We start from the raw sequence: 27,350 nt of genomic DNA on the forward strand, positions 1-27,350 counted from the left end.
GCTTTTTATCTGGATCAAACAGTCACAACGTGTATATATGAGACTATATAACCTTTATGTTCGTGGTAAACGAACATAAAGGTTATATAGTCTATGTTTCTGTCAAACTTCAACGTTTCTTGTAACCGAATAATCACAGTTGTGGCCAAATAAGTGTTTGTAGTTTATAGACATTACACTTAATTTGATTAATTGTCATGTCTATAATATTATACATTTGTTTTCGATGTTTCTATGTTTGGTAAGTATAATGTCCTTGTTTGGGCCTATAATTGGAAATTACGCTATTTAACATGCTATATGGATGTGTTACATAAAAAATATAGGAATCATCGCTTTTGCAATGACTGCATTATTTCGCCTGCATTGTTTTACCTGCTAAATTGTAACCAATCTAATCATCTTTAGCAGTTTTAATAATAATTTTAGCAGTATTAATATCCTCTCGTCCTGCTGCCACAAGGAAGTGGTGAGTGTGACCAAGTGATAAAGTCTTGATAGGTTTACTATTAAACCCAATGACTGAATGCTGGGGAGAACAACATTATAGTATATAATGCATAATATATAATTATTGACTATATCACTTTCAAAGACGGACTAAAAGCATTTAGGATAATGAGTACTTTTATTTTTGATACCTCCTGTTCAGTTTCGCTGATCATATCTTAGTGTTTATGTATGCAGAGTAAAATATCGATGCCATGGCATGTGTGTATTTGTTTGTTTATTCATTGATTTATCAAGGAAGTGAAAATGGGTTTATTTTTAGTCGACTACACAAAATAATAAACAAACTGGGAGATCATTTACTTTTCGAACAGCGGAGGGCAGTAATGAGCGATGATGAGTTTAAATCTGCCTAAACCCTACGAAGAAGACTGTCACTGTCGCCATGGCGGATACCGACCAGCAGTCAGGTAAAGCACTTCTGAAAGCTTCTGCTCTTCATTAGCAACTTCTGTATCGCATTCGCTGTCTGGCTTTAAAAGCCTGTGACGTTGGCAGGTACACCATACTGCCACATGGGACATTTAACCAATTAACCGGAGGTGTGTTAGATACACCCAGAAGGTACATCACCGCTGTCAACGAAGCTAACTTCACCATAACTGTCACCCACAACAAACATTTGAAAAACCTACTTTGCCATTTGAGCTTGTAATAGACTTGTATAACAACTTGGACAATTTAGTCGGATTGTATTATTTTGGAAGCAGTTGCTGTCAAACTCTTTAGCCTCAGTTACTAGCTTTAGTGTTAGCTAGCAAGTAGAATAAATTTGGAAAAGAGTTTTCATTGTTGCCCCAAAGCCTTTTGTTCGTTTATAAAGAACACCAACAGAACACGCTCTTATTTAAAAGTCGGAGGGTTAAAATATTCCACGCTGACACTTTTCTAATGCAAACCAGCCATGCACAAAGACTGATGCAACGAGGTACTTGTACTCGAGTATGTCTTATTCATGCTGCTTTATACTTCACTCCACTCTATTTATTTGAGAACATTACCTACTTGTTACTTTGAACATTCAGATTAATAATACAAAATCTAGTTGCTAATCATGCATAATTAGTTTAAGATACCCATCAGTATATAAAGTAATTAAAATTAGCTCTACCTTTACCAGCTGCAACAGTAAAGTGGTGAACATATTAATACATTAGTGATGCATGTTATTCTGAAAAGGGTCATTTTGCATAATGAATGCTTTCACTTTTGGTATTTTAAGTATATATTGACGTTAATACTTGTACTGTGACTTTTATAAAGTTTGGAATGCAGGAGTGTATTTACACTGTGGTGTTTTGCTCCTTTTACTGAAGGAAAAGATCTGAGTATTATTCCACCAGATAGGACGAATGGAGCCAAGTATCCACATGGCCATTGGTTTAATATTCTGATTGTAAAGCTACTCTTGCAATTTAGGATTTCACTTTCATAGAGATGCTCGAGTCACAGGACACATTCAAACATGAATTGTCAAAATTTAAGCAGCAGAGATCAGGATATCTTGAATTTACGTCCCTATATTGGGTCAAGCTCCAAATTTTACTGGATCCTAAATTGCCCATGATGCAATTCAAAAGCATTTTTTAATGAACTTCTGTGCTGAGTAAACATCCACATCTTTTAAACTCCAATTTGTATTTCAGACTGTCTGTACTAAATCTATAGTAAATTGTAAAATTAACAGTATCAGATCAGCTTTCTGGAAAACCTGATGTCAGCTGCCAAAGACAAAAGATATCTGCTGCAATTGAAACTTGAATTATCTCTGAATAATTGTTTTTAATTGACTGGTATTAATATTAAGACTAAGAAAGCTGTCTCCACTTATTTAGGATCCAATCCAGGTGATGAAGCTCCTGACATCACAGTGAGCGACACCTTCGTGGTACCCAAGAAAGAAATCAGCATGGTGCCTGACATGGGCAAGTGGAAGCGATCTCAAGTAGGCTGCTGCCTGTGGTTGCGATATGTTTCAAAACTCCTGCTTTGGTCTGACTTTCCGTGTTGTGTAGAAAACATACCAAACCACACCAACTGACGACACATCCTGACACATTCCAGTTTTCAACACTCCTCTTCTTACAGGCATATTCGGACTACATGGGCTTTATCTTGACACTGAATGAAGGTGTGAAGGGCAAGAAGCTCACATGTGAATATGAAGTGTCAGAGGTACGTTGTCTTTCTTATCACCTTGATATGATTATTTTCATAATAGTACACACTCTAGCTAATAAAGTGATACATAACAGATCTAAACCAGAGGGAACAATTCCTCTTCTGTTTTAGCCTTCTGTCCACACAGTTAGTATATTCCACTGTCAAAAGAGAGCATTTTTTTTCAATAAGGCTCTCCAGGGTTGAGGAATTTGAAAATCAAATGTCTGATGTTGTCGTGTGGATGGTGAAAACAATGGCGTGCAATAAGCCAGCTCAGATATGGTCAGACGCTGTGTGGTTGCACCTCTAAGAAAGCAACTTCTTGTTTCCTCAGATTTTTTGCAAGCACTCATTTAAAATATGAACATAGCGCATTACGCACTGCAATGCTGCCATTACCCTGTGTTTATGTTTCAGACACAGATAGATTAGCGTCCACATTGTTTTCTCAGTGCAGCATCATAGAGTTACTGTTGTCCTTTAAGCAGCATTTATGAAAGGAAAAAAATCACTTGTTCATACTTGGTCATTAGTCTGAGAACAGAAACAGAAAATATGTCAGTGAGAACAACTCAATTGAAATTCTGCTGTAAAGAAAGAGATCACAGAGGTTTAACCAGCTGAGGGGCAGTAGAGTGACGCCTGTCTGTGTGATCATACTCCCAACCCTGAGCTAAATATGCTCCTTCTTCTCATTAAAGCCATCATGTGATGACAGTGGTGATAAATATCAGTTATTGTTGCTACAGTCACTGTTGTCTTGGTGTGTGACAGACAGTGGAGAAGTTACTAGATCTTCTGGGGACTCTGGACCGATGGATAAATGAGACCCCTCCTGTTGACCAACCGTCACGCTTTGGTAACAAGGCCTATAGGACCTGGTACACCAAACTAGACCAAGTTAGTACACACACTCACACACACACACCCATACATCCAAGAGCTCAGTCAACAGAACATTTAACTATTTTTCAAATGTCTGGAGGCAAGTACCAATCTGATACCAGTGTTATACATTTTCCAAACTGTAAAATCTGTAAGGTACTGATTAATATCATTCTGTAGCGTGTAAGGTAATGTAAGCTTTTTTTCTACAGGTGAGGCTGTTCACTCCATCCTTTTTAAGGTTACATAACATTTCAGTTACAGCGTAACATTTATGAATTTACATGTTACATCGACCTTATAGCAGCAGACATGCCATCACAGTCAACTAGTGAATATATGTAACGCACAGTTCCTGCTGTAGGATGACTGGTGTTGAGAACTATTTTCCTGAACAAACCAAACCTGACCTTGCTAAACCATCATTTATTGAATGTAACATTAGTTCCTGTTCTCCGAGCCATTGATGAATCACCTGTTTTCATCTATGCGATGTAAATGTCAAGTCTGGTTTTACAAGAATTACATTGAGTCCATTTTTGTTAATGTTAACCTGACAGAGAATATCTATATAATCAGGGGTGCACACATTTTTTTTTAGTCAGGTACAGGTTGACTACCAGGAAATGGTGTTTCAGATTACATCTCAAAATAGCTGTCTTTATCCACAGGTCAATAGCTGGCTTTGGGTCAAATCTGTGGTCATGTTTGACGGTTGAACATGAATCAGGACTGATAGACAAGATCTGTACATAGGACATATCTGGTTAGCCTTATGAAATGCTGGAAGACAGAAATCACAAACAGCTTGCTGTTGTTCTGCATTCAGCTTGTTTCATTGCATTACCACCACCTGCTGGATTGAAACCCATGTATAACACTGTCCTTTCTAAAGCTCAGAACCAATTCAGTGTCTGACTGGTACCAGACGTGCATTTTTAAGCAACTGCAAGTTACGCATTTCAGATTTTTGTCAAGTTTGCATACCTGCGTACCAATTATTTGCACCCCTGAATATAATAAACATCCAGTTTAAAGTAAAGGCCCACATCCACTATATTTGTTTGAAAACATTAACTACACACAGACCTACCTAACATAAAACTGTATTTCTTGTGCCGGTACCCAGTCCTCTTAATTAGCATAGTCAGTATATGTGCCAATGCCTGTGTCTGTGTGTCTGTCTGTCTGTTGTAGGAAGCAGAGGCCTTGGTGTCAGCAGTGCTCCCTGCTGACAGATGTGCTGCAGCTCCAGAGATAGCTGTCTATCTGAAAGAGTCTGTGGGGAACGCCACCAGGATAGACTATGGAACAGGTAATCGTGCTGTGTGTCTGTTTTTTTCTGTTTGTTTGTTAAACTATAATTCTATACAAAGCACTCCGATCAAATCAGATGTCCTGGTGACTTAGGCTGCAGACCTTTTGTTAAATTTTATCCCTGTTTCTTGTCAGTTCTCCACTACATGCTATCTAATAAAGGTCAGAGTGCCCCAAACAATACTCAGCCTCTGCACATTGTGAAGCCATTTGTCAGAGAAAAGTCTTTTCTTCTGTCTGAGCAAAAGCAAAGCGACAGTATGTTTGGTCACAGACAGACACAATGATGCATCATTTTTGTCTAAAAAATTAGCTTGATTCAGAGCTTTACAAAGGTAACAACAGTGAAGCTATAAGAAACACCACTAGACAAGGAAAGGACTTTGTCTTAAAATGTAGATTTTAAATGTTTTAAAATGTCATTTTTTTGCAATTTGTGGTTGCCAAATGCACCTGTAAATACAACGAAAGCAGAAGTAGTAACTTAATAAATATTGTCAGGTTCACTTGGTCGGGGCCTTAATGTTTGTATGTATTATCTTCTCAGGTCATGAAGCTGCGTTTGCTGCGTTCCTCTGCTGTCTCTGTAAGGTTGGCGCTCTGAAGGTAGATGATCAGCTGGCTATGGTTTTTAAAGTTTTTAACAGGTATGGTATCTATCAATCCATCCATCCGTCCATCTAGAAAGAGAGAGAAATTGACTGAAGTTGTAATGTTAAAGATGAAACATCCTGTTCAGTATTTCAAGCAAGATTAGTGTATAAGTTTTTGTTTTGTAGGATTTTACAGTGAAAAAAGGAAAGGGGCACCATACAAGAATTTGGGCACCCCCAGAGATTCGAACTCTCATAGCTTTTACCAAGGTCTCAAACTTTAATCAACTTGTTATGGCTGTGGCTTGATCACAGTCATTGTAAGGAAAGGCCTTAGGATCCAGATTTCAAAGCTTTCTAAATATTGTGACTCCTCAAACCTTGTCCCAATGATCAGCCATGGGCCTCTCAAAGCAGCTGCCTAGCACTCTGAAAATTCAAAAAAAAATTATGCTTCTTCATGTGAAGGACCTCCAAAATAGATGCACAATAGACCACAGAGCTGTGTTTGATAGGATTTTCTCCAAAAGAAGTCCTTCTACAAAGAGATTCCCTGGAAGTTAGCGTCATAAAAATGAAATGAAGCTGTTTGTCATTTTGCTGGGAACTGCCTTGAGCCCTCTGAACGACCCCTGGTTGCCTTCTGATCCCAGTTTGGAAACCATTTTTCTGAACAACTTGACAGCCACATTACAAAGTGGATAATATTGGGGATGTCACAAGACTCAACGCATAAATACCACAGATACCGAATCTAACACCGGCATTTTAAAATGATACTAATACCAGTGTTGTTAGTTATCAGTAGTATCAACGCCTCATTTATCATTTTAATATAGCTGTTTGTTTAATTTGGAAAACAAATGTGTGTGCGTGCGTGTTTCAGGTACCTTTCAGTGATGCGGAAGCTGCAGAGGACCTACAGAATGGAGCCAGCTGGAAGTCAAGGTGTGTGGGGACTGGATGACTTCCAGTTTCTGCCCTTCATCTGGGGAAGCTCCCAGTTTGTAGGTAAGAGTATGGAAAACAAGCATGGCAGGACTGTCCCTATCTGAGGCCGTGAAGCTGGGGTCATTGAGGTTGGGACATGTAGTGATACGATGTGATGTTACACTGACAGAATGGGGGTGTGTGCAAGCATGTTGGTGGAAACAAATCCATTCAGACGTCCATATGAAAGTGTGACAGGAGCCTGAAGGAGCCAGTGGTAAATGCAGCCAGATGTGAAGGCAGAGCTGTACTACCACACAGGAGTGACCAGGACAAAATGATTCATTGTTCTTATATTGATTTTTTATCTTGATTTGAATGAGTATTGTGATTTAAATTATAACTTACTTAATTAACAGCGTCTTAACAAGCTGCAACAAATGACAGTTTAAGCTCAGTCTTTTTCTACATAAACAATCTCGGTTGTAGATTTTTCACTACTAGTTCAAACTATTACGACTATAATCAGCATAGCTCTACTCGCTAGCATCCTCCTTTATTTAGATTACTGATGTATAAAGTGGTTAAAGCTGATTTTTAGTAGGAACTTATCTAAATAGAATGTAGACCATAAATACTGGCCTGTAGCTACATTTATTGGAAATATCTGCAATCACAATATTGCTCAGGAAGATTGCAGTTACATATTTGCCTCAAATTCCTCAGCCCTACTCAGAGCCTGTCACACCAGGCTTTTAACTTGGATTCTGGGACAGCTAAGGTCACCTTTAACCCGCAGTTCAATTCATTTTGCCTGGACCAATGAAAAAAATGCATTGTTTCCTTTACAGTTGTGGCCCATTTTACATTCAGAGTGACTTTCTACAAACAAATCAAGAGGAGTCAGCATGAAGTCATATGGGCTGACTGTTAACTTATTGATTGGACAGTTTTAATGATGCCTGCACCATCAGTGCTACATAAGGGAAAATCAGGTCACACAGCACATTACAGAACCTGATGTTGTTGTATATCTTCTCTGGTGTCACAATGAAATAACTCATGTTCATGCTCATGCTTATGAGCATCAGTAATCCAGACTGCAAGTAGAGCTCATTATCATAAATGAAATGTAAAAAATAGAATAGACAGACAGCTAAACTAGACAGAGTAACATTTAAGTTGAATGCATCTCTGATTTAACTCACTTTCACAGCTCAGTTTGACAGCTTCCACACCAGCCTAAATGATCGACAATGAGTTTATAAGAATTCCACCCAACAGGTTAGGCGTCAAAGCACCTTTAAAGGTCCCTGTCTGAGTACTTTGGACTACGCAAGTGCTTCATATGGAATTAACCGAAGCTCTGCATTAAAATTATTATTAAAATTCATCCAGTCAAATACAAACTGTGAAGCTGACAGTTCAGGGAAGTCAAAACAAGGCTACCTTGATCTTTAGAAGTCTAGACAGTGTGATTTTTTTTGCAGCAGACATTTTTACTTGTCATAGCATGAAAAGCTATAAAAGGTGTAACTAATGATGGCTGTGATCTATTCTAATGTCCCAGTAACTCATGGCATTCAGAAATTTACTCCTGCCCTGGCCCACTGTCACATCAAAAAGACAACTAATTGAGAGCTAACAGACAAGTTTACTATGCTGGTAAAAGGTCAGTGCTGTAGTTCTGTTCATCCTGTTACCACCCTTCTGGTGGTAAGAGGTTCAGATCAGAGATAGAGAGTTGAGACATTGATACAAGTCCCTCTGTCTCCACAGAGGTTGGTGGTGATGTTGATCTCAGTTAATGGGAAGGTAAATGATGACACCTGGTGGTGAACATGTGCACTTACAGCTCATTATCCCCTCAGATCACCCAACACTGGAGCCTCGGCACTTTATCGATGAGAGGGTGGTGAATGAGCATCACAAGGACTACATGTTTCTGGACTGCATCAAATTCATAAATGAGGTGGGAAAATGAAACACATTGCATACTTCACAATCATCACAATTTTTTTTGTACATGGGATGGTCAAGATATCAGATACACATTTCATTTTAATGCAGTTTAGTACAAAATATAGCTATACATCCTCCTGTATAATGCTTCTCATGGTTTTTGAATGTTTCATGGCAAATGAGTTTTGACTCAGCTTTGTGGTAACTTTGAGCCTATACTATGGTGGCACTGTATTCCATTTTATTATAGGAACCAATAATATAACAATACAATACTTGGAACCTTTTGTAATAACTATGGATCAAATGATGTGGGATGTTTTGGGACATCTAGGTTCATTGCTGAACTTATACACTAACCTCTGAATTGTTAAAAAAAAAAAAAGTCATACATTCGATAGTGAAAACTGACATTCAGAATTGGTGGCTGTATTGACACTATTGCATGACAGACAGTAGTCACAAAACCAGTTTCTATTGTCCAGTAATAACTGTTTTGTTTTGTTTTTGCTGGGATTCCAGCATTCCACTGTTTCCCCTGCTGCTTCTCTGATGTTCGCCCTTTCTCTTGCTCTTCTCCCGAATCAGTGAATTAAGAGTTTATTTCAACCAAATCAGAGTTAGTGATGATTGTTTAAACAGTGAAAAGGAGAACTAAAAAGGTTTTGGTGATTTTGATTTGGTGAGTTTGGTGCCTTTGGCGAGTACGATGTAACAGCTGTTTCTGGTGAAACAAAAGAGATCTTATTCAACAAGGTGTCTTTGTAGGGATCCCTTCCATAATGTCGTCAGACACTTATTAGAACTTTTATTTTAATTAGATGATATGTGACTGGAATTCCTCCTGTTTGTCTGGGATGCTGAAATCTTCTAGGATGCGTTAACCTGTGCAACTGCACACACAACGTCACTTTAACTGAAAATGGAAATGTATGTCAAGCTGAAACGAGTGCATAGTTCAACAAAACTGTAAAGGGCTTTGTTTATTCATTTATTTTGTAATGTATCATGGATTGTGTTCGCTGGTGAAGTGATTTCCCTAGTTTGCCAACTAATATTTATACTCTCAGATAATATTTTGCTAGCGCTAACGTTAGCGAGCAAGCCAGCTATTGTTACCCAGGTGCAAATACATGAAAACGTTTGTGTACTCCTGGTCAAAATTTCTGACACTGTGAATAGTTAATTGGGTAGTAGATGGACAGATCTCCAAAATGCATTAAGCTAAAGATGAAACATGCCCTTTGACATAAGAAGCAAGATTAGCGCATTATTTCTGTTTTCTACAATTTTACAGTGAATAAAGGAAAAGAGCACCATACAAAAGTTTAAGCACCCCGAGAGATTTGATCTCATAACTTTTAACAAGCTCTAAAACATTAATCAGCTTGTTAGGGCTATGGCTTGATTAGGAAAGGTCAGGTGATGCAAATTTTAAAGCTTTGTAAATACTGCAACTCCCCAAACCTCAATCAGCAGCCACAGGCTCCACTAAGCAGTTGCCTAGCGCTCTGAAAATTCAAATAATTGATGCCCACTAGCAGGACAAGGCTATGAGATGACTGCAAAGCGTTGTCATGTAGCTGCTTCCTCAGTTTTTCAAATGAAGAGTTAACAGTAATGGTGGAGGTCAAGCTGAGGACTGGAAGACCAAGAAAAGGTTTGGAGAGAACAGCTAGTAGAATTGCTAGAAAGGAAAATTAAACCCCCTGTTTGACTGCAATAGACCTTCAGGAAGATCTAGAGACGATGGAGTGGTGGTGCAAGTCCTGTGGACTGTTAAAATAGAACTTTTAGCCACAATGAGCTAAGGTATCTTCAGAGAAAAAAGGGTGCGGAATATCTCTACTACTGATAAGCACAGGGTTGACTCAATCATGCTTTGGGCTTGTGTTCTAGCCAGTGGTACAGGGAACATTTCACTGGTAGAGGGAAGAATGGATTTACTTAATTATTTACTTACAAACATCACACCTTCTGTAGAAGCTGAAGATGAAAGAAGGATGGTTTCTACAGATGGATAATGGTCCAAAACACACCTCAAAATGCACAATGGGCTACCTCGATAGGATCTGGCTGAAAGTTTTGCCATGGCCCTCGCAGTCCCCTGACCTAAACATCATCAAAAACCTGTAGATAGACCTGAAAAGAGCAGTGTATGGAAGATGTCCTAAAGTTCTCACAGAACTAGAAGCCTTTTGCAAGGAAGAATGGGTGAAAGTCCCCCAAATAAGAGCTGACAGACTCTTAGCTGGCTACAAAATGCCTTTACAAGCTGTGATACTTGCCAAAGGGGGTGTTACTAAGCACTGACCATGCAGGGTGCACAAACTTTTACTTTTCACATTACGTTTTGTTATTTTATTTTTATGTAAAACATGAAAATAATAAAGTAATCTGTAAAATATTCGTTGAAAGGGGGTCCCAAACTTTTGCATGTCGCTGTAGCTGTAACTTAGCCACACTGCATGGATTTGGCAGAGGTTGCTTCGTATCTTTACCTGATAGAACAATTTGCAAAAGACAATGTAGAGGTTACAACACTTGGAATTAATATTAATCACTGTGAAATTATATTGGGAACAACCTCCACTGATTAATAAATTAATCAGTCAATTGATCAATTAATTAGGAGGAAAATCTTTTACATCAAATGAATCCGTCTTATATCTGAAAGCTGTACACTCTTATCTCTCTCAAGGAACACACAAATACAACAACTTTAAGATTTTTATTGAACTAACTAAGCAGAAATTCAATTATACACCTCAAATGCATGGATGGAAAGGTGAATTAGTTAACGAGTCACTGCTGACAGAATGAATGGAAATAATGAATGAACATATCAAAAACAATCCAAAAGTACAAGGAGTAAATAACGAAACCAATAAAAACAAAAATCCTCCTTAGAATTAACTCTGCATCAACTCTCAGACAGAATTCATGGAAGATCGTTAGTTCCTACTGTTTCTGTGGTGATGAAGACTGATGATGAGGTGAACTTCCCCAGAAAGCACCAAGCGTGGTGAAGGAGACTCTGATCCTCGGGTTGCCAGGGTGACAGCCAGACGAGAGCTGCTCTAGGTTTAGTGAAGCAGCTGGTTCAGTGCTTCCCCAGGAGGATGACTCCAAAGTTCATTGGCAGGCTGCAGAGTTTGGATGCTGGAGCTGTAACCAAAAAGTGATGAAAAGTCAAAAGAGTGATACTACACGAAAAAATGGGAGATTACAAAATAGTAGGTTATTCAGAGAGCGAACGATGTGCCATGGCTAATAGTACTGTGGCTTGTGGCTTTTAAGCATCTTTTCTTCTTTGAGTTCCTTTCTGGAGCTTTCCAGCCTTCAGCAAAAGTGAAAAAGACAATGTCCAAAACACCAAGAATGGGCCAATGAGTGCAGAGCCAGGAGACACAAAAAAAAAGAAAAGCCAGAGGGGGAAAAGGGGGTGGCAGTAAGTAGTGTAAGAGTTTTTATATTCTTGGAGGCGTGTTTTGGAAGAAAGAGGATCTTTGGCACTCCTTTGAGGGACCGCATTGATTACTAATTAATTCCTGTGTGTGGAGAGAAGAACTGGCCTCCAACTTCAAAGGAACATACCTGAAGGCTACGCACATGCAAACAGGATACCCGCTCGTTTGGTTGTTAATATGCAATATCATGAAAACCAGTGGGAAACACTTAACAATCAATTAACACAGACTAACATCAGTACCTTTATTTTCACAACTATTTAACAGTGGAGCACATCTGAAGTCATACACGAGCCCAGCGTTCAAACCACAGTGTCCCATACGTCCGGTCACATGGTCTGCTCCTTAAGATCCTCTGCACATAGGTTCCTTTGTTTTGCAGATATATTATTAACATTTCCAGGATACACGACACAGGAAGAGGCCTCGACCCCCTCTGGACTAACATATTTTACAATGAGTCCATTCATTTTGGTCACACACAATGGAGACATGGTCAGATCATGTGGACACATAAGACAAAACAGCTATTCATGTATTCATAAGAACACTGTCATGTGAACAACAGCGGGATGATTTGGGGAAGCAGCTTCATCAGAGTAGACTCTTGGGCCCAACCCTAATGTCATATTTCAAAGAATATTTTACACTGATTTCTTGTTTCCCTTAACCTTAAATATACTATATGTCTATGTATGCTGAATATTCTGTATTATGGAAAAGGTCATTCGGTAGCAGTGGGGCACCCCAAAATATCAAAACAATTACATGTGTTCGGACAACAAGATTTATAAATGTATACATTTTAGTAGACAATTCTGAACATTTCAGACACTCTCCAGTTTGTATCTGCAGAGAAAAACAAGGTTGTTTCTTCAAGACTTGTCCATTTCTTGTGGCTGGTAGGAAGAGGCTGGGGTTTTGTTCCATGTCTTTCCTGACATCCTTCATATTTTTAGTGTTTGTGTTTGTGTGTGTTTGTCCTCCTGCATCCACACAGATAGACTTAGATTAAACATCACAATGTGTCTGAAAGAACTTAGCTTCTTATATTCCTGGGTTTGTTCTCCTACAGTAAGCTAGCCAATTTACCAGATCAGTTCCAAGAGCTAATGCAAGCAAGCTAATGTTAGCTAACATTAGGCACCTAAAACCGCAATATCACAATATATGTCACAATATATGTTGGACTCTGTTGTGGTGGGGGCCATCATTTGTTGACGTTAGGATACTCCATGTGTGAGCTAACGTTAGCTTGTGTTGCACACTGTTGGTACTGTAGGGGAAATGGGGCAAGAAATTTGCACACACAAAGGTCACTTCCTTTTGAATTTTCCTGAAAAATTAAGCGTGCCAAGTCCTTCACGTACAAATCAGTCCACAGGCTGCTATAGGCAACCAAGAAAGTCTGGGAAGGTCTCATTTTTCAAGTTATGCTGCAATTCATTCACAAATTGACAATACAAAGTAATTAGCACTTGTGAATTGATTCACATTTTAACTTATTGTACCTTTGTGTCAGTTCACCCCTATTACAAAAGAATTTTCTCACCTCTGTTGGAAACTCTCTATGCAGATAGTTTTGCTTTTGAGGCATCTGTTTCTGAGATTTCTGCCTCCACTCCGGTACAATGGAGGTGAATGGAATTTAGTTTGTGCTGCTCAACATTCAAATCATTTACCAGCAACAATCATTCGCTGCAGAAACATTTGCTGTGTCCCTGTTTCTCTGGATGAGCATAGAAGACACTCTGAAATACTTCATTTGCGTGTATTTACTGTTTTGGAAACCAAATTTATGTTTCTGCAGACTGTTTGAAATAGAATTATCTATCCATGTAAAAAAAATAAACTTAAGCATCCTTAAAGTATATTTAAATATTGCAAAGCATGTTTCCAGTACATTTATATCAATGTGTATTTAAGAGATAAGAATAATAATAATAATTTTAATAAATAAACTAAAGTAAAACATATTTTTTGTAAAATTGAAGTTCAATATGTGTTAAGTGCACATTTAAGATAACTGCTGTCAAATGCTTTGTGGCATATTTTCAGTAAGTGTGTTAAAACACTATTTGCATAATAGCGCAATTAAAATAAACGTATGCAGTCCTACTTCATTCATAAACTTATTTCACACTTCTGTCACATTTTCAAAGCTTGTTTTGTTATCATCTTAAGATCAAACATCCAGAATGCTGTATCATGCTGTTAATGACAGGAAAAATAGGAAGGGATCAACATTTTCCAAGGATTAGACAATAAGAGGTCCCAAATATAAGGACAGGCAGGCACTCATGTACACTGAATGTAATAATATGTCTAAGGACATATATGTACAGTACATCCTGTTCACCCTTAGTTTTAATGTACACTTAAAAAGTGTTGCAGGAATACACTAGAAGCCTAATTTTAGCATTATTAAGTTTCACATACAATGTACTGGAAATGTACAAGCAATATATAAATATACTAAATGTAGATGTACTTGTAATCCATGAATACTGCATTTCATGTACATTATAAGTGCAATATATTGAAGCAAGTTGGTAGTACACTTAAAATCCTCACTAATAATACATTTGTAGGAGTTTTCAAGTACCCTGAGAGTGTATTGAAAATGCTCTAGAAGTATGTAAAAATACACTAGTATCCCAGTATAGATGTATTTGTAATCTATTAATGTTAGATTGAATGTATGCTCAAATAACAGTTTACATTAAATTGTAACATTATAGTATGAGCGAATATAAGATAATTAGTACATTTGCAGTATATTACGTATACTTAAAACAGTCCCACTACAGTCAAGTATACTTAGAAAATTAGTTTGTTCCAATTTATCACACTTTAAGTGCACTATTTCATAGTCTGGATCAAGTACACTTTAGTATGCTCAGTATACTATTATTTTATATATTTTAGTGTTTGTTTTTCTTTTTTTTCCTCCAGGGTAGAGAGATAGAACATTCTAGAATAAGAATTGCTGACTTAATTCTTAATTCTTTAAATTAGTAAGAGAGGGGTTCATTTAATTTGAAGCTACAACCTCAGCCCCCTTTTTCGCAGAGCTTCCCTGCTGTTTTACCATTGTTTTTTGTCGGTTTGTTTGTTTGGGGTTTTTTTTGGCTTTTTTTTCTTAATTTTTGTTTCCTGAGCCAAAGAGTGCTTGTGAACAATCTGTCAATACAACATCCTGATATGGTGTACTGTCCACCAATCGACATTTTCCTCACAGTGTGGTTCAATTGTTCCAGTTTTTTTAAGTTTATTTAAAATTCAAATTTGTTTTGTCATTGTTGTTGACTTTTTAGACGACTTGCCCGTTGGGTGTTTTAAATAGTTGCATATTAATTATATTCAATTTGTATATCCAGTACTATGTGTACTTGTATAAACATTGCAGTGATTTTTTTGCTGCTTTTGCTGTTAGAAACAAATTTGCGGACCACAGCTGAATGTGGTTTTGTCCAGGAAGAGATGACGGGGAAAGGCAGATGGATTCTGTTGGTAGACTGCCAGAGCAGGAACCGTGCGCTTTGTTTTTGGGTTTTGTAGGAAAAGGAGGGGAGGGAAGTATGGGAGGGCGTTTGTGGAGCAGCTACATCCTTTTCCTCCTTCCCACTAAGAAGCACCACCTCCATCTCTCTTTTTCCTCCATCTCCTGCTGCTTGACCTCTCCCTCCTCTTCACGGTCATGAAAGGATGCTGCTGTTGTGTCAAGAAGGGCCTCTGTGGTGCTTCTTATCCGTTACTCCCTGTTTTTATTTTTGTGACTTTGCTCTGTCTTTTTGTCTTTTTCAGTCCGTTTTGTTGACATTAATTGGTATTTTTTCTGTGGCTGAGTTTTTGAGCTGATAAAGCCAGTTAAATGGTTAATTAATCACCAGAAAAAATCATCAGCAACTGTTTTGACAATTAATTAGTAGTTTGGGTCTGTTTTTCCCAGCAAAAATGTCAAACAGTTTCTGGTTGCAGCTTCTCCTGTGTGAGGATTTGCTGCTTTTGTCTTTTTTTATATAATTGCAAATTGAATATCTTTGGGTTTGCTTTTGGTCACTCGAGGCGAAACATTTGAAGATGTCACCTCCGGCCCTGAAATTTGGAAAGGTGAAGGCTTTTATTTTCCCCTCATTTTTTTGATTCAACAGTGAATCACGAAAAATCAATAATGAAATGAATAGGCAGTTGGGTAGTCCCTCTTGTTTGTGTAAAGTTGAAATGAAATTCAGGGTAACGTGTTCTTGCAGGAAAGACAGTGAATCCTTCATCGCTTTCCAGCACAATGTCCCCTGAAGCTGGTCAATAGACCGGCGGTGGGCCATAGATTTGAGTCACAAATACTTTCAACTTGTGACATCTGACAAGTTCAGCTGCTCACCTGCTAATGCTTTGCGTATGCAAGCCAAATGGCTTGTTTGTAAACTACATCTTTTACATCACACTAAGTCATTTGACCTATTATTGATATTAAAATGTTGATTTGAGCAGCTTTAAAAATGACATGCAAAAGCTGGCTATATAACAGTATTTCACTCAAAAGCAACACTGATGAACTTCTAATCAGGGGAGTAATTTTCCAATACCACTGCATCGTTTCTGCAGACCTTTTAATTCATCTGCATATTTGACTTAATTCCATGTAGATAAAGAAAGACAGCTGTAAGAAGTGGTTTGGAGGGACAATAGTAATGCCAGAAATAAAGGAATACCAAACAAAGGCAATATATTTCATGCTTTACCTCATCAACTTCATTGAATTTGTAAATATATACTTATTCTTAATCTGATGCCAGCAACACCTGTCAAACAAGTTGGGGCAGGGGGAACAAAAGACTGGGAAAGTTGTGGAGGTGATTGTATCATGATTGGGTATGAAAGGGGCATCCTTGAAAGGCTCAGTCATGGATGAAGCGAGGCTCAGCACTGGAAACATAATTGTATAAAGGATATTACTGCATGGACTCAGGAACACTTGGTAAATCCGTTGTCAGTAACCACAGTTCATTTGTTCATTTGACTGTATTCTGTTTTTATTTACATTTTACACAGTGTCTCAACTAAATCATAGGTTTGAGATACAATTTGTAACAAAAAAATTCTGCATGCGTACACTTTGATCATAGATTTCATATCACGTTCTAATAAAAAAATGTATTCATTGCAGGGAGTTGAATCACTGTGGAGTTTATTGATGCTGCTGGCTGGCTGATTGATGACTGTAACCTAATAGCTACACTAATCAGCACCCAATAGCGCCCCCGCTGTTGATGATTGGAAATCAACAGTGAACTCTGGAAATGATTCTATAAGCGCATTGAATTGGTCATGTAGCCTCTAATGCTGTGATGCTGTATGTTTGTTGTTTCTGTTTTTGCTATTTTTTATTATCTTTAGGTTTGTCTTTAACACGATATCCATAAAATGAAGCAGAAAGAAAAATACAGAGCAAGAAGAATGAGTGTGGCAATATGACAAACAGACTGTTTCACCAAAGAAAATGCAGAAAAAGGCCACTGATTACTTTGCTTTCTTATTACACTGATTATTCTGCTTTTTTGAATGCAGTGAATAGACATGCACAACAAATAGCTGATTGTTGTTCCAGCAATCACCAAAACCCATTAATCATTAATACATTCTGGAATCAACAATGAGTGTAAGAATATACATAAGAAAAATGGCTAAATAGTCACTGTAACAAATAAGTTTGACAAAACCAAATGTACAAATTCATAAATGCATGAATGAAGGAAGGACTATGGACCATTTTCCCACCATTTTCTCCCAAGAGGCAGAGGAACCCAGACCCTGGGGCATCAATGTTACAACCCCCTCCTTTTTCCATCCCCCCATCCTCACATTGCTCTAGACACTTTCCAGGGCCCCGCATGGGGGGGGGTTAAGGGCATGGAAGAGGGAGGAAAGGGGGGTGGAGACAGCCCGTATTCCCTGGAGGAAGGAGTGATTCACAGCAGCATGTGGGGAAGGAAGTGACTCATGTTTAGGAACACACACACACACACACGAACAGGAGCTTGAAGTGTCCACGTGTGTGAATAGGAGGGAAATACTTGGGTGTGCATATGTATGGATTGTTGTGTGCTTACAAGCCTGTCTGAGCAGCGGTACACAAAAGAGGTAAACCCAGCCTGCAGTCAAGACTGAATGAGACGAGTAACGGATCTCCATACTGAATGTTTAACATGATTCTGTGATCAGATGTCAACAGTGAGGGCTTACTGGTTAACTATTAAGCCTCAGTGTTGTTGCTATGGTTACCTACAGTTAAATAAACCTTGCTCTTTGAGTGATAATAAAGGTTACATTGTTGGCTGGAACCACCTTTAACCAATCAGAAGATGGCATTGTCTTTGTACATGCTATAAATATTTGTATTAGACTAAAATCATTTGTTTAGACTTCCTTTAATCTAAAGGACTAATTGGGATTTGCTTGATTTTGGTGACCTTTGAACAACAAATTTACATTGAAGATCAATCTTTGAGGGAACGAAGAGCTGGAGTCTCAAAAATGGAGTGAGCTCTCATGGTGTATTAGCTGTGTTGTACCGTTCCTATTCCTATAGTTTATACGCTGACAGAGGAGTGCAGATAAAAGTATCGAGCTAACAAGCTGTGGGATTTCTAACTGACCGAGAGCAAGCTTGTTATTTACTCTTCAATAACTTTTTACCGAACGAAATGCTGAACAAAATATCAAGGGGACGATTGTGTTTACAGCTTTTCTGCTAAGTAAATCAATACATATATCTTTAAACCAACAGTATATTATCACTTTTTAAGTTTACATGGCACACTTTAACTGGCAGACATATGACACACATATATACCTTTATCGTTTATCTGGAGTCTGTTTTTAGGCCCTTGTCTAAAAATCACTGTCTTTCTTAGCTGTGTTTTTTGTCTCCAACAACTCCTGAGAAAAATATGTGACTCTGATGCCTCTAAATGGTCAAATATGTTCACCAGCTAGTCACTAATTTTGTCTTGTTTGGTACTGTGCAGGTAGTTTTCAGAGCTTCCAGAACTTTTTTTTGCTGAAAGTTGCTGCCTGCTACAGCCGAAAATAATGAGAGTGAATCAAAACAAAGTTGTGGGCCAACAAAACAACCTGACCCTGTGTACACTGTGTAAGACATTAATAAAACAGAATGTCATATTTTGCTAATCATTTTTAATGTCAATTGAAAACAGCACAAAGACAATATATTTGATGTTTGACTTTGTCTTTGTAAATATCTGCTTACTCTGAATTTGATGCAGCAACATGTTTCAAACACGTTGGGACAGGAGCAGCTAAAGACTGGGAAAGTTGTGGAACGCTCCAAAAACACCTGTTTGGATCATTCCACAGGTAAACAGGTTCACTGGGAACAGGTGATAGGATCATGATTGGATATGAAAGGTGCATCCTGACTCAGTCGTTCACAAGCAAGGATGGAGCGAGATTCACCACTTTGTGAACATGATTTTATAAAGCTTATAGCTACATGGGCTCAGATTGCAGCTGATTGCATTCTGTTTTTATTTATGTTTTGCACAGCGTCAGGGTTGTGCAAGTAGTCTAGTGATCCATTAGTAAAAAAAATATTGATTATCGCAACTACGATCTTATGCATCCACAACCAGAACAAATCTTCAACCATTTGCAGAACTTGTTCTAACCTCACCCTGGTCTCACCATGAATCAAGCAGCACGGTTATCTCTGATGCCTTACTGCTTCAAGCTCAACATCTTTCTTTCTACACAGTAGAGTCTGTTCCTGTACAATGAACATACTTCAGCTCCGTGTCATCCTCCAACATAATCAACAAAGTGGAAAATCCAGTAGCTATTTCAGTTTTCCTTGGAACTGTGTCATGAAGCTCTCATGAAGTCCTGTGCTTTTTGTTACAGTGTGGATGAGTTGCACCAAGCAGGTCTCACTTGTCCCTCTTCACCACAACTTTGTCGCTTTTTTTCTCTGTTTTGTAGATGAAGACAGGTCCATTTGCTGAACACTCCAACCAGCTGTGGAACATCAGCGCTGTTCCTTCCTGGTCCAAAGTCAACCAGGGCCTGATAAGAATGTACAAGGCTGAGGTACGACTGCTTCATTATCTCTCATTGTCACTGATCAGTCCAATTCTTTAGCAGTCTAACAGTTTTTAGTGATTTATCAAGTTTTAAAGCATCAAAAGCAAAATAAGACCAATAGTCTACAGCCATGCTACCAGCAGTATGAGCCATACACAGCTGTGCTTTCAACCAAATGCTAATGTCAGCATGCTAGGAGGCTCACGATGCAATTAGAAGATATATATAATGTTTACCATGGTTGCCATCTTAGTTAGCAGGTGAGCGTGCTAGCATTGGCAGATTAGCACTAAACACAAAGAATAGCTGACAGTAACGTCATTAGTTTTGACCTGATGGTGGCGCTAGATGAAAAGTCAGAGGATCACCAAATTATGTACAATTCAACATTAAGTGGCCATGAATGACGGCACCAGTGACTGTTGAGACATCCCACTGAAAGCCATAAATGTCAACCTTATGGTGGCAGTAGAGAAAAGGTCAGAGGATCAGAAGTCATTAGGATTCATCCTCTTGGAACCATAAATGTCTGTTCAACACTTTTTATTCAAGCCTTGTCTGCAGTATGGGTCTGTCAGTCAGTCCACAACTTAAACTGAAATATCTCGACAATTCATTCATGAGTCCTACTGACTATTCCTCTAACACTACCATGAGGTAGGAATTTTTGTGCAAGACTTGAATGTCTATTTTGAGATGGATTGCCGTGAAATTAGGCATAGGCATTCATTGTCCCCAGATGAATATGGATGATGACTAGCTTTGGTGGTCCCCTTACATTCCTTTAGCATCATCACAAGGTAAATTATCTGATACCTTTGTTCCTGACCAAATACCTGCAAAACTAATGGCGTTCCCATCAGCCTCAGCTGTACTTTCCCTCCTCAGCACTGATATTTTTCCAATGAAGGCTTTGAAATCACATATTCAAATAAGAACCCTGTTTTGTCAAGAACATATTAACTGGATTTCTCATAGATCCTTCACCCTGATTTAGGAAACTTGTTGACAGGACATTGAAGAAACCACTTTACTGCTCAAAGCTAACTGTGATCAGGCTCCTCATGAGCAGAATGTCCGAACAGACTGGTGCTGTGGTAGTAGAGGAGAGAGGCAGGAAAGGGTTAAGTGAGGAATGGAGAGAATGGATGTGTGTGTGTGTGTGTGTGTGTGTGTGTGTGTGTGTGTGTGTGTGTGTGTGTGTGTGTGTGTGTGTGTGTGTGTGTGTGTGTGTGTGTGTGTGTGTGTGTGTGTGTGTGTGTGGGCGGTTGAGGGTGGGGTTGGGGGGATGTCTAAACCCGTTCTCCCCGCCTGCATGCCCACATCCTGTGTTTTCCAGAGCAGCCTGTGAGTCTTCCCAAAGAGCTGAGGGGCCAAGCTGTCTGCCTCTCCCTCCCCCTCCCCCTCCTCCTCCTCTGCGTTCCCTTCATTAAATCCTCCCCTCCCTCTGTCCCGACCTTCCACCAAGCCTGGAGCAACCATCAGCAGACTTGCATTCCTCTCTCCCTTTTCCTGGCCCCACACAGGGTTTCAGGCAGAGAGCTGTACTAGAACTCGAAAGAGCCAAATCCACCATTTTCTGTCAGAGAGAAGGGGGTTCTGGTGCCTTGACGCCTGTTTGGAACATAAACTGAATGCGTAAAATGACACATGCTCAGGGAAACAATGGTAGATGGATTTGGCCTGTTAGCTTGTCTTGAATGGACAGAATTACACAGTATGTCTTGTCCATATTTTATAGGAGGATCAGCCACCAGCTTTCCCCTTTACATTTTAAAGGCCCCTACTGGTGTTTTTGGTATATTGTGTCCTTTTTACTACCAGTCATGTATATGTGTATGTGTATGCGTATGTATATTCCTCAGGCAGCTATTGGGTTCAGCTCATTTCAATGCACACAAAAAACAAACTTGCACAGACTTGAAACTTGCTTGAGAGGGACAATTCATCACAGTGAACATCATGTCTGATTCATTGTTGTCGGAGACGAGCTAGCTGTAAGTCTCAACAAGTTCATTTACATACTGGAGGAAAATGAATGAAACCCAGACTGTCACATTCAACAACAATGGCAAGGGCTGGTGTTCTATATTCTTCTCATTCTTAAATCTCCCGAGAAACCAACAATGTTAGTCTCTCAGTTCTTTCTGATAGGGCAGCTTGATCATGGCAAAAATTTGTATTCGTATTTATCGTAATAAGAAATTGTTCTTAATGTCTTGCCTGGTCAAATAAAAGTTAAATAAAAATAAAATATTGAGATAACAATTACTTAACCTGATTACTCTCTGACTTCAACAACTCCATTTATTGAACTTAATGAAACATTTCTTTGAAAGACAAAAAATAAATGTAATATGTACAGTGGCATCACGGGCTTCACTCTGTCTTTTTATTCAGTTTTATCTGCGTCAGTTTTCTCTAACTCATCCAGTATTGAACATGCTTGGTGACCAGCGACACGCTGTCATCTCTGGAAGTGTTATGCACATACAGGTGTTGCTTGTCGAGAGCTGCATGTACTGCAAACTGTCATATGCTTACGCTGCCCTCAGACTCTTTTGTGATATCGTGTGAGGTGATATCTTCTTGTCTGACAGCTGAATTGGTTTACGTTTCGTGTTGTCCAAAGATTCTCTTTCCATCATCTTGGCTCGAGCTGAACCAAACACGCCACAGCCTGGCTGAGAGTGTTTGGGTGAAAGTGCACCACTGTAAAGGAAAGGGGTTCACTGGATTTATAATACAAGACAAAATAACAGAATGCAGCACTATAATCGCTGTATAATAATCCTACTTGATTATCTTGTTTTCACAGTCATTGGGAGCCAAAATCAGATCACCCAGCCCGACTTTGTGACTTTTATATGCAGTCTGTGGATGTCGGCTCAAAACCCATTGGTTTTTACCAAAGACAGAAAACTAAAAGAAAGATTCACAGATACAGTTTCAGTGTCAGAAAAGGCTCCGTCATTTCCTGAAACAGCTGGCCACGGTAGTTCCTATCAAACACTACTCAAACAGGTGGAAATACTGCGTTAGTTGAGGACTATTTTCAGTGGCAGCATGTGGGAGTGAGTCTAAATAAACTACTGGGTGTGTGTGCACTCGTGGTAGTGAAGGAACACGTCACCCAGTGCATCAGTGTGGCTCGATCATGGGTTTTTAATAATTGATAAAGAACAATGGAGCTCTATGGCACAGAGGAGGAAGATGTATCAGGATTTGATTCACAAACAATACTTATTAGGATACATTCATTGTTGGTTTGGGTCTACAAATGAGACCGCTGACAAAAAAATACAGAACAGCAACAGTATGTAAAGTCATCTGTCGGTAACGATGACAAAACAATGTTAAAGCCAGTAATGTTTACGGATGATGATGTAGAACACAAATGTGGATTAAGAAAGAAAATGTCATCGGTGGCTTGGCTAGCTTTTTTTAGCGAGTTAATTCAGTCCATGTTACATTTTGATGAGCTGGTTTTCAGTTGACCTGCATTATGAAAACCTTTGAATGTTTTGTCTAAAGAGTGTCTGTGATCTGTGATCCTTTGAGATTCAGACTGATTTTAATAGATGAAATACCTGTTTAGTCTAAAATTCTCTGAGCCATGTTTTCTTAGCCCACTTCTGCCCAGATGATCATGACTGCTAGTGTCACTGCACAAACAGGCTAAGCACAAGGGTTCAATTCCACTGTGTTCCCCCAGTACAGACTCCCAACCCCCACTGCAGACAACCAGAGCCCCCGCCCCTGCTCCCCAAAACTGGGTCCATGTCCATATGCACAAAGAGCCTTCTCTGAGCTGGCCCACGCCATTTTGAACATGTTCAAAGCGACAGGCCAGAGGGAAGAGTTAACATCAACACTTGAGGTCAAGGTTAGCTCTTTGAGTTTGGGCAAGATCAGACATTGAGGCGGACCAAATATGTACGGGGTGGTAGAGTTTTAGCAGCTTAACAATGTTCTGATAGCTCTGATGGAGCTCAGTAATCATCCATAAGGGCTGTTTTATTCCAAACAATTCCACTGTATAAACCTGGACTCTGTGTAACAGCTGACCAGATCCTAACCAAAGCTACGGCTGCTGTGCCACATGGCTAGCTCACTCTCTTAAGGTACAGATGGACTTATCGTTTCCGATGCTGTGAGATGCTGGAGTTGGTTTGTTGGACCTGTGGGCCCACCTCTGCTGACTAAAACCATTCAAACTGAGGCTTTTGTTCTGTAGTTTTCATTATGCACCAGTTGCCGCTCACTGTAAAAATAACTAAACTTACCTTATAATAGCTTCATCCATGGCCTGTACTATGAAACTTGTTACGTGCTGCACAGTATTCTCGTCCTTCCTCCGACGTGCCATGTTAAGATCTGCTATGTGACATTAAAATACCAGGTGTGAGGACCAGAAATAAACAGGATTGGCTCAAAACATTCAGGGCTGAAGCAGCGGCAGCCTGCAGGACTTACAGGACGGACCCAAAGGCTTTGGCATCACGCTCACTGTGTTCACTGACATGAAGTCAGACGAGAAGCAAGAGGCTCTCTGCACATCCAGTGCATTCTGGAGTCAGTGTAGCTCCAAATATTGAGGGGAGCAAATCAGCTTTCTTTCAGCTTTTGGGGGGAGTCTGATATTATGTCAATACAAATACTGGGGGGACAAATATACATGTTTCATGCATTGTGGGGACGTGACAAAGTTATCTGGATGTACCTCCAGGTCTCCACAGTTGCTGTGAGAGAATGAAATCATGATACAGCCTGATCAAATACAATGCATTCAGCTGGTGTTGCAATGGTGCCATCAGCAGGTGAAATCTGATGATGAAGTAGAAATCAAATCTTCTCTGTACGTACTTACATGGCAGAACTCTGGTTAACCCTTAGCGTGAAGTGTACACCGACCTTTGCTGCTTTGAAAATCTTCGTTCATCTTTCTCCCGCCACAACTAGATTGCTGGAAAATTGCAAAAAGATGTTACATGCTGTCTGACTGCTACATCTTTGGGTATATTTGAAGATGCAATGGGAGCAAATGATAATGAACAGTCAGTTCAAAGTGGCTAGAATACAGCATACGAAGTTTAAGAATAACAGGACGGACAAGCAGGTCAGTTTTATATTAAAGTCACAATTTCATACCTGAAGCTGCCTTAAGATACAGCTTACAGGCAGTTTTTGTCATTCTTTAGTCTCACAAAGTCAGGAGTGTAGAGAATGATGTCTTTGCACAGTCTAACATGCACTGAATCATAATGGCACACACAGGTTCTCCTGGAAAGCATTCATGGTGTTGTAAAGTAGTTGTAAAAGAATGAAAAGAGAGTGGGCATCATTGTCTGTTTGAGAAAGTTGGCTCTCAGTATAAAGATGATTTCAGGCACTGTTGGAGGAACTGCCAAGCACTTTGAAGCATATTGAGACCTTAACTGTCTTTAGTTTAAAGGACTCTGTGTTATTTCTCATTTTTTCATGTTAGTAAAACAGTCCCTCTCTTTTTTTCCCCTCCCATTTGCAGTGTTTGGAGAAGTTCCCTGTGATCCAGCACTTCAAATTTGGCAGCCTGCTGTCCATCCAGCCAACAAAGCCTTGACGCTCATGCCATGCGCACAATGGAAAGACCAAAATCCCAACATTTTTCCCTTTCTCTGGCATCCTCACGTGCAAATACAAGAGTAGCAAAAATCAACCACATGTAGTTTGACACATGCATTCCCACATGTATACGCATGTAGTCATAAAAGCTTGCAGGCAATCCATAACTTTAATGCGGAGCATTTTGTGGATGAGCTTTGATTTTGGAGCTGCTTTATATTTTTGTCATTGTATTTATATAATGGGTATAGTTTGAATCAGCTCCTTTTCGAGGGATGGAGAGACTTTTTTAGAAGTGTGCTCATTGAAGTTTAATGCTTGAATTTACTTGAAGTTTGGATCTTCATGAGCAGTAGCCTCATGCACTGTTTGAGTAAATTTGTGGTATTTTCTTGTTTTTGCTTCTAAGGCCAAATGTCATTGCAAGTCACATTAATTAATTATTTGCTGAGAAATGACTGTGAGTGTTTTTTCTGAAACACGTCTTGACATTTCAGTGTGTTGCTCAGACGGAAAAGTAAAGGATTAGATCTTTAAAACATCTGTAAAGGCTCACCCAAAATGGAATGTACAGAATTTCTTTCACAGTAATTTAATTAAAAGTGAGTTTAGTTAAGAATCTTTCCACATAGGCTATCTCTTATCGGTAACTGTCAATAGTCTATGCCCATTTTTTCAGCATAGTCCCAGCTGACCTCAGTCTGGAGTTTGATCGATTTCTTTTTTATTGGGTCAGCTGTGGTAAAGAATTTATAAACCATACCTGAATAAATCTTTGTCCTTGTGCTATGCTGCTTCTTCCTCACAATTTTCAATTGAAACATACTTTTTTTTTTTTACTCCAGATTTGACTACAGATTTAAATGAGTGTTCATTTCTGTATATGTTTCATTTGGCACATTTAAAGATCTTGCCATGTCTTTTTCATTTTGTGTCATTACATTGACCAGTCAAAGCTAATACATTTGTCCCTTTTTTCATTTTCTTTCATCTCATTTCCCACTTTGGCTCCCCCTAGTGTTGGTGTAATAAGACACCCATATTCCCTGCTAATTTGAAAGATCATGGAACTATTCTGTATATGTTACTTTCAGTGAGAAAATGTTACTTTTGTCTTTTCATCCTCATTTTGGCGAATCCCATGTAAGACTTAATTTTTAACAATTTCTTTTAAAGCAGACACAATTGCCCATAAGAACATTTTCGGTTCTTCATCCTAAATCTCTCCTTTTTTCTGCAAGGCTCCTAGCTGCACAAACTTGTGGTTAGTCACTTTTTTTAACCTGATAAATATCACATGTTCATGAAAAGGTCATGAAATTTCATCATTATCACAATTAACCCCCCCGAAAGTTGCCATATAAGGCTGTCTGTATGTGGCCAAGTTCCACCCATGAAAATGTTTCTGAACAATAAAAAGAAGACTTTAATGCTTTGGAACTTCATCCTGTTTTTTAAATCAGCAGACAAAGAGACCCCATTTACACCTGGTATGAACATGCACTCTGTATCCACAAACATTAGCCAGATAAGGGAAAAACATATGTTAATGTAAGGTGTAACTGTGTCGTGATTAGAATGTGATACAATCTACCTGACCACATCTGACAGTAGTTTGGCTGGCAGTGTCATTCAGGTTGTACAGTTCAGTTTTATTTCTATAGCGCCAAATCACGACAGAAGTTGTCTCAGGAGACTTTCCATATAGAGCAGGTACAGACCAAACTCTATCTACAGAGACCCAACAATTCTCTCATGAGCGAGCACTTGGCAACAGTGGTGAGGAAAAACTTCCTTTTAGGAGGCAAAAACC

General features: G+C 39.1%; 1 protein-coding gene across 1 annotated transcript; it reads left to right on the forward strand.

Annotated features, from left to right (window-relative positions):
- Nucleotides 1-879: 879 nt before the first annotated feature.
- ptpa (protein phosphatase 2 phosphatase activator) lies at nucleotides 880-26,954 on the forward strand. Its single transcript, XM_041959972.1, has 10 exons — nucleotides 880-920; nucleotides 2,346-2,455; nucleotides 2,599-2,685; nucleotides 3,448-3,573; nucleotides 4,756-4,873; nucleotides 5,423-5,522; nucleotides 6,355-6,479; nucleotides 8,270-8,370; nucleotides 19,832-19,939; nucleotides 25,461-26,954. Exons 1-10 carry the CDS (start codon nucleotides 896-898, stop codon nucleotides 25,533-25,535), a joined length of 975 nt encoding a protein of 324 aa, XP_041815906.1. The 5' UTR covers nucleotides 880-895; the 3' UTR covers nucleotides 25,536-26,954.
- The last annotated feature ends 396 nt before the right edge of the window (nucleotides 26,955-27,350 follow it).

Source organism: Chelmon rostratus, chromosome 19 (assembly GCF_017976325.1).
Source record: "Chelmon rostratus isolate fCheRos1 chromosome 19, fCheRos1.pri, whole genome shotgun sequence".
NCBI lineage: Eukaryota > Metazoa > Chordata > Actinopteri > Chaetodontiformes > Chaetodontidae > Chelmon > Chelmon rostratus.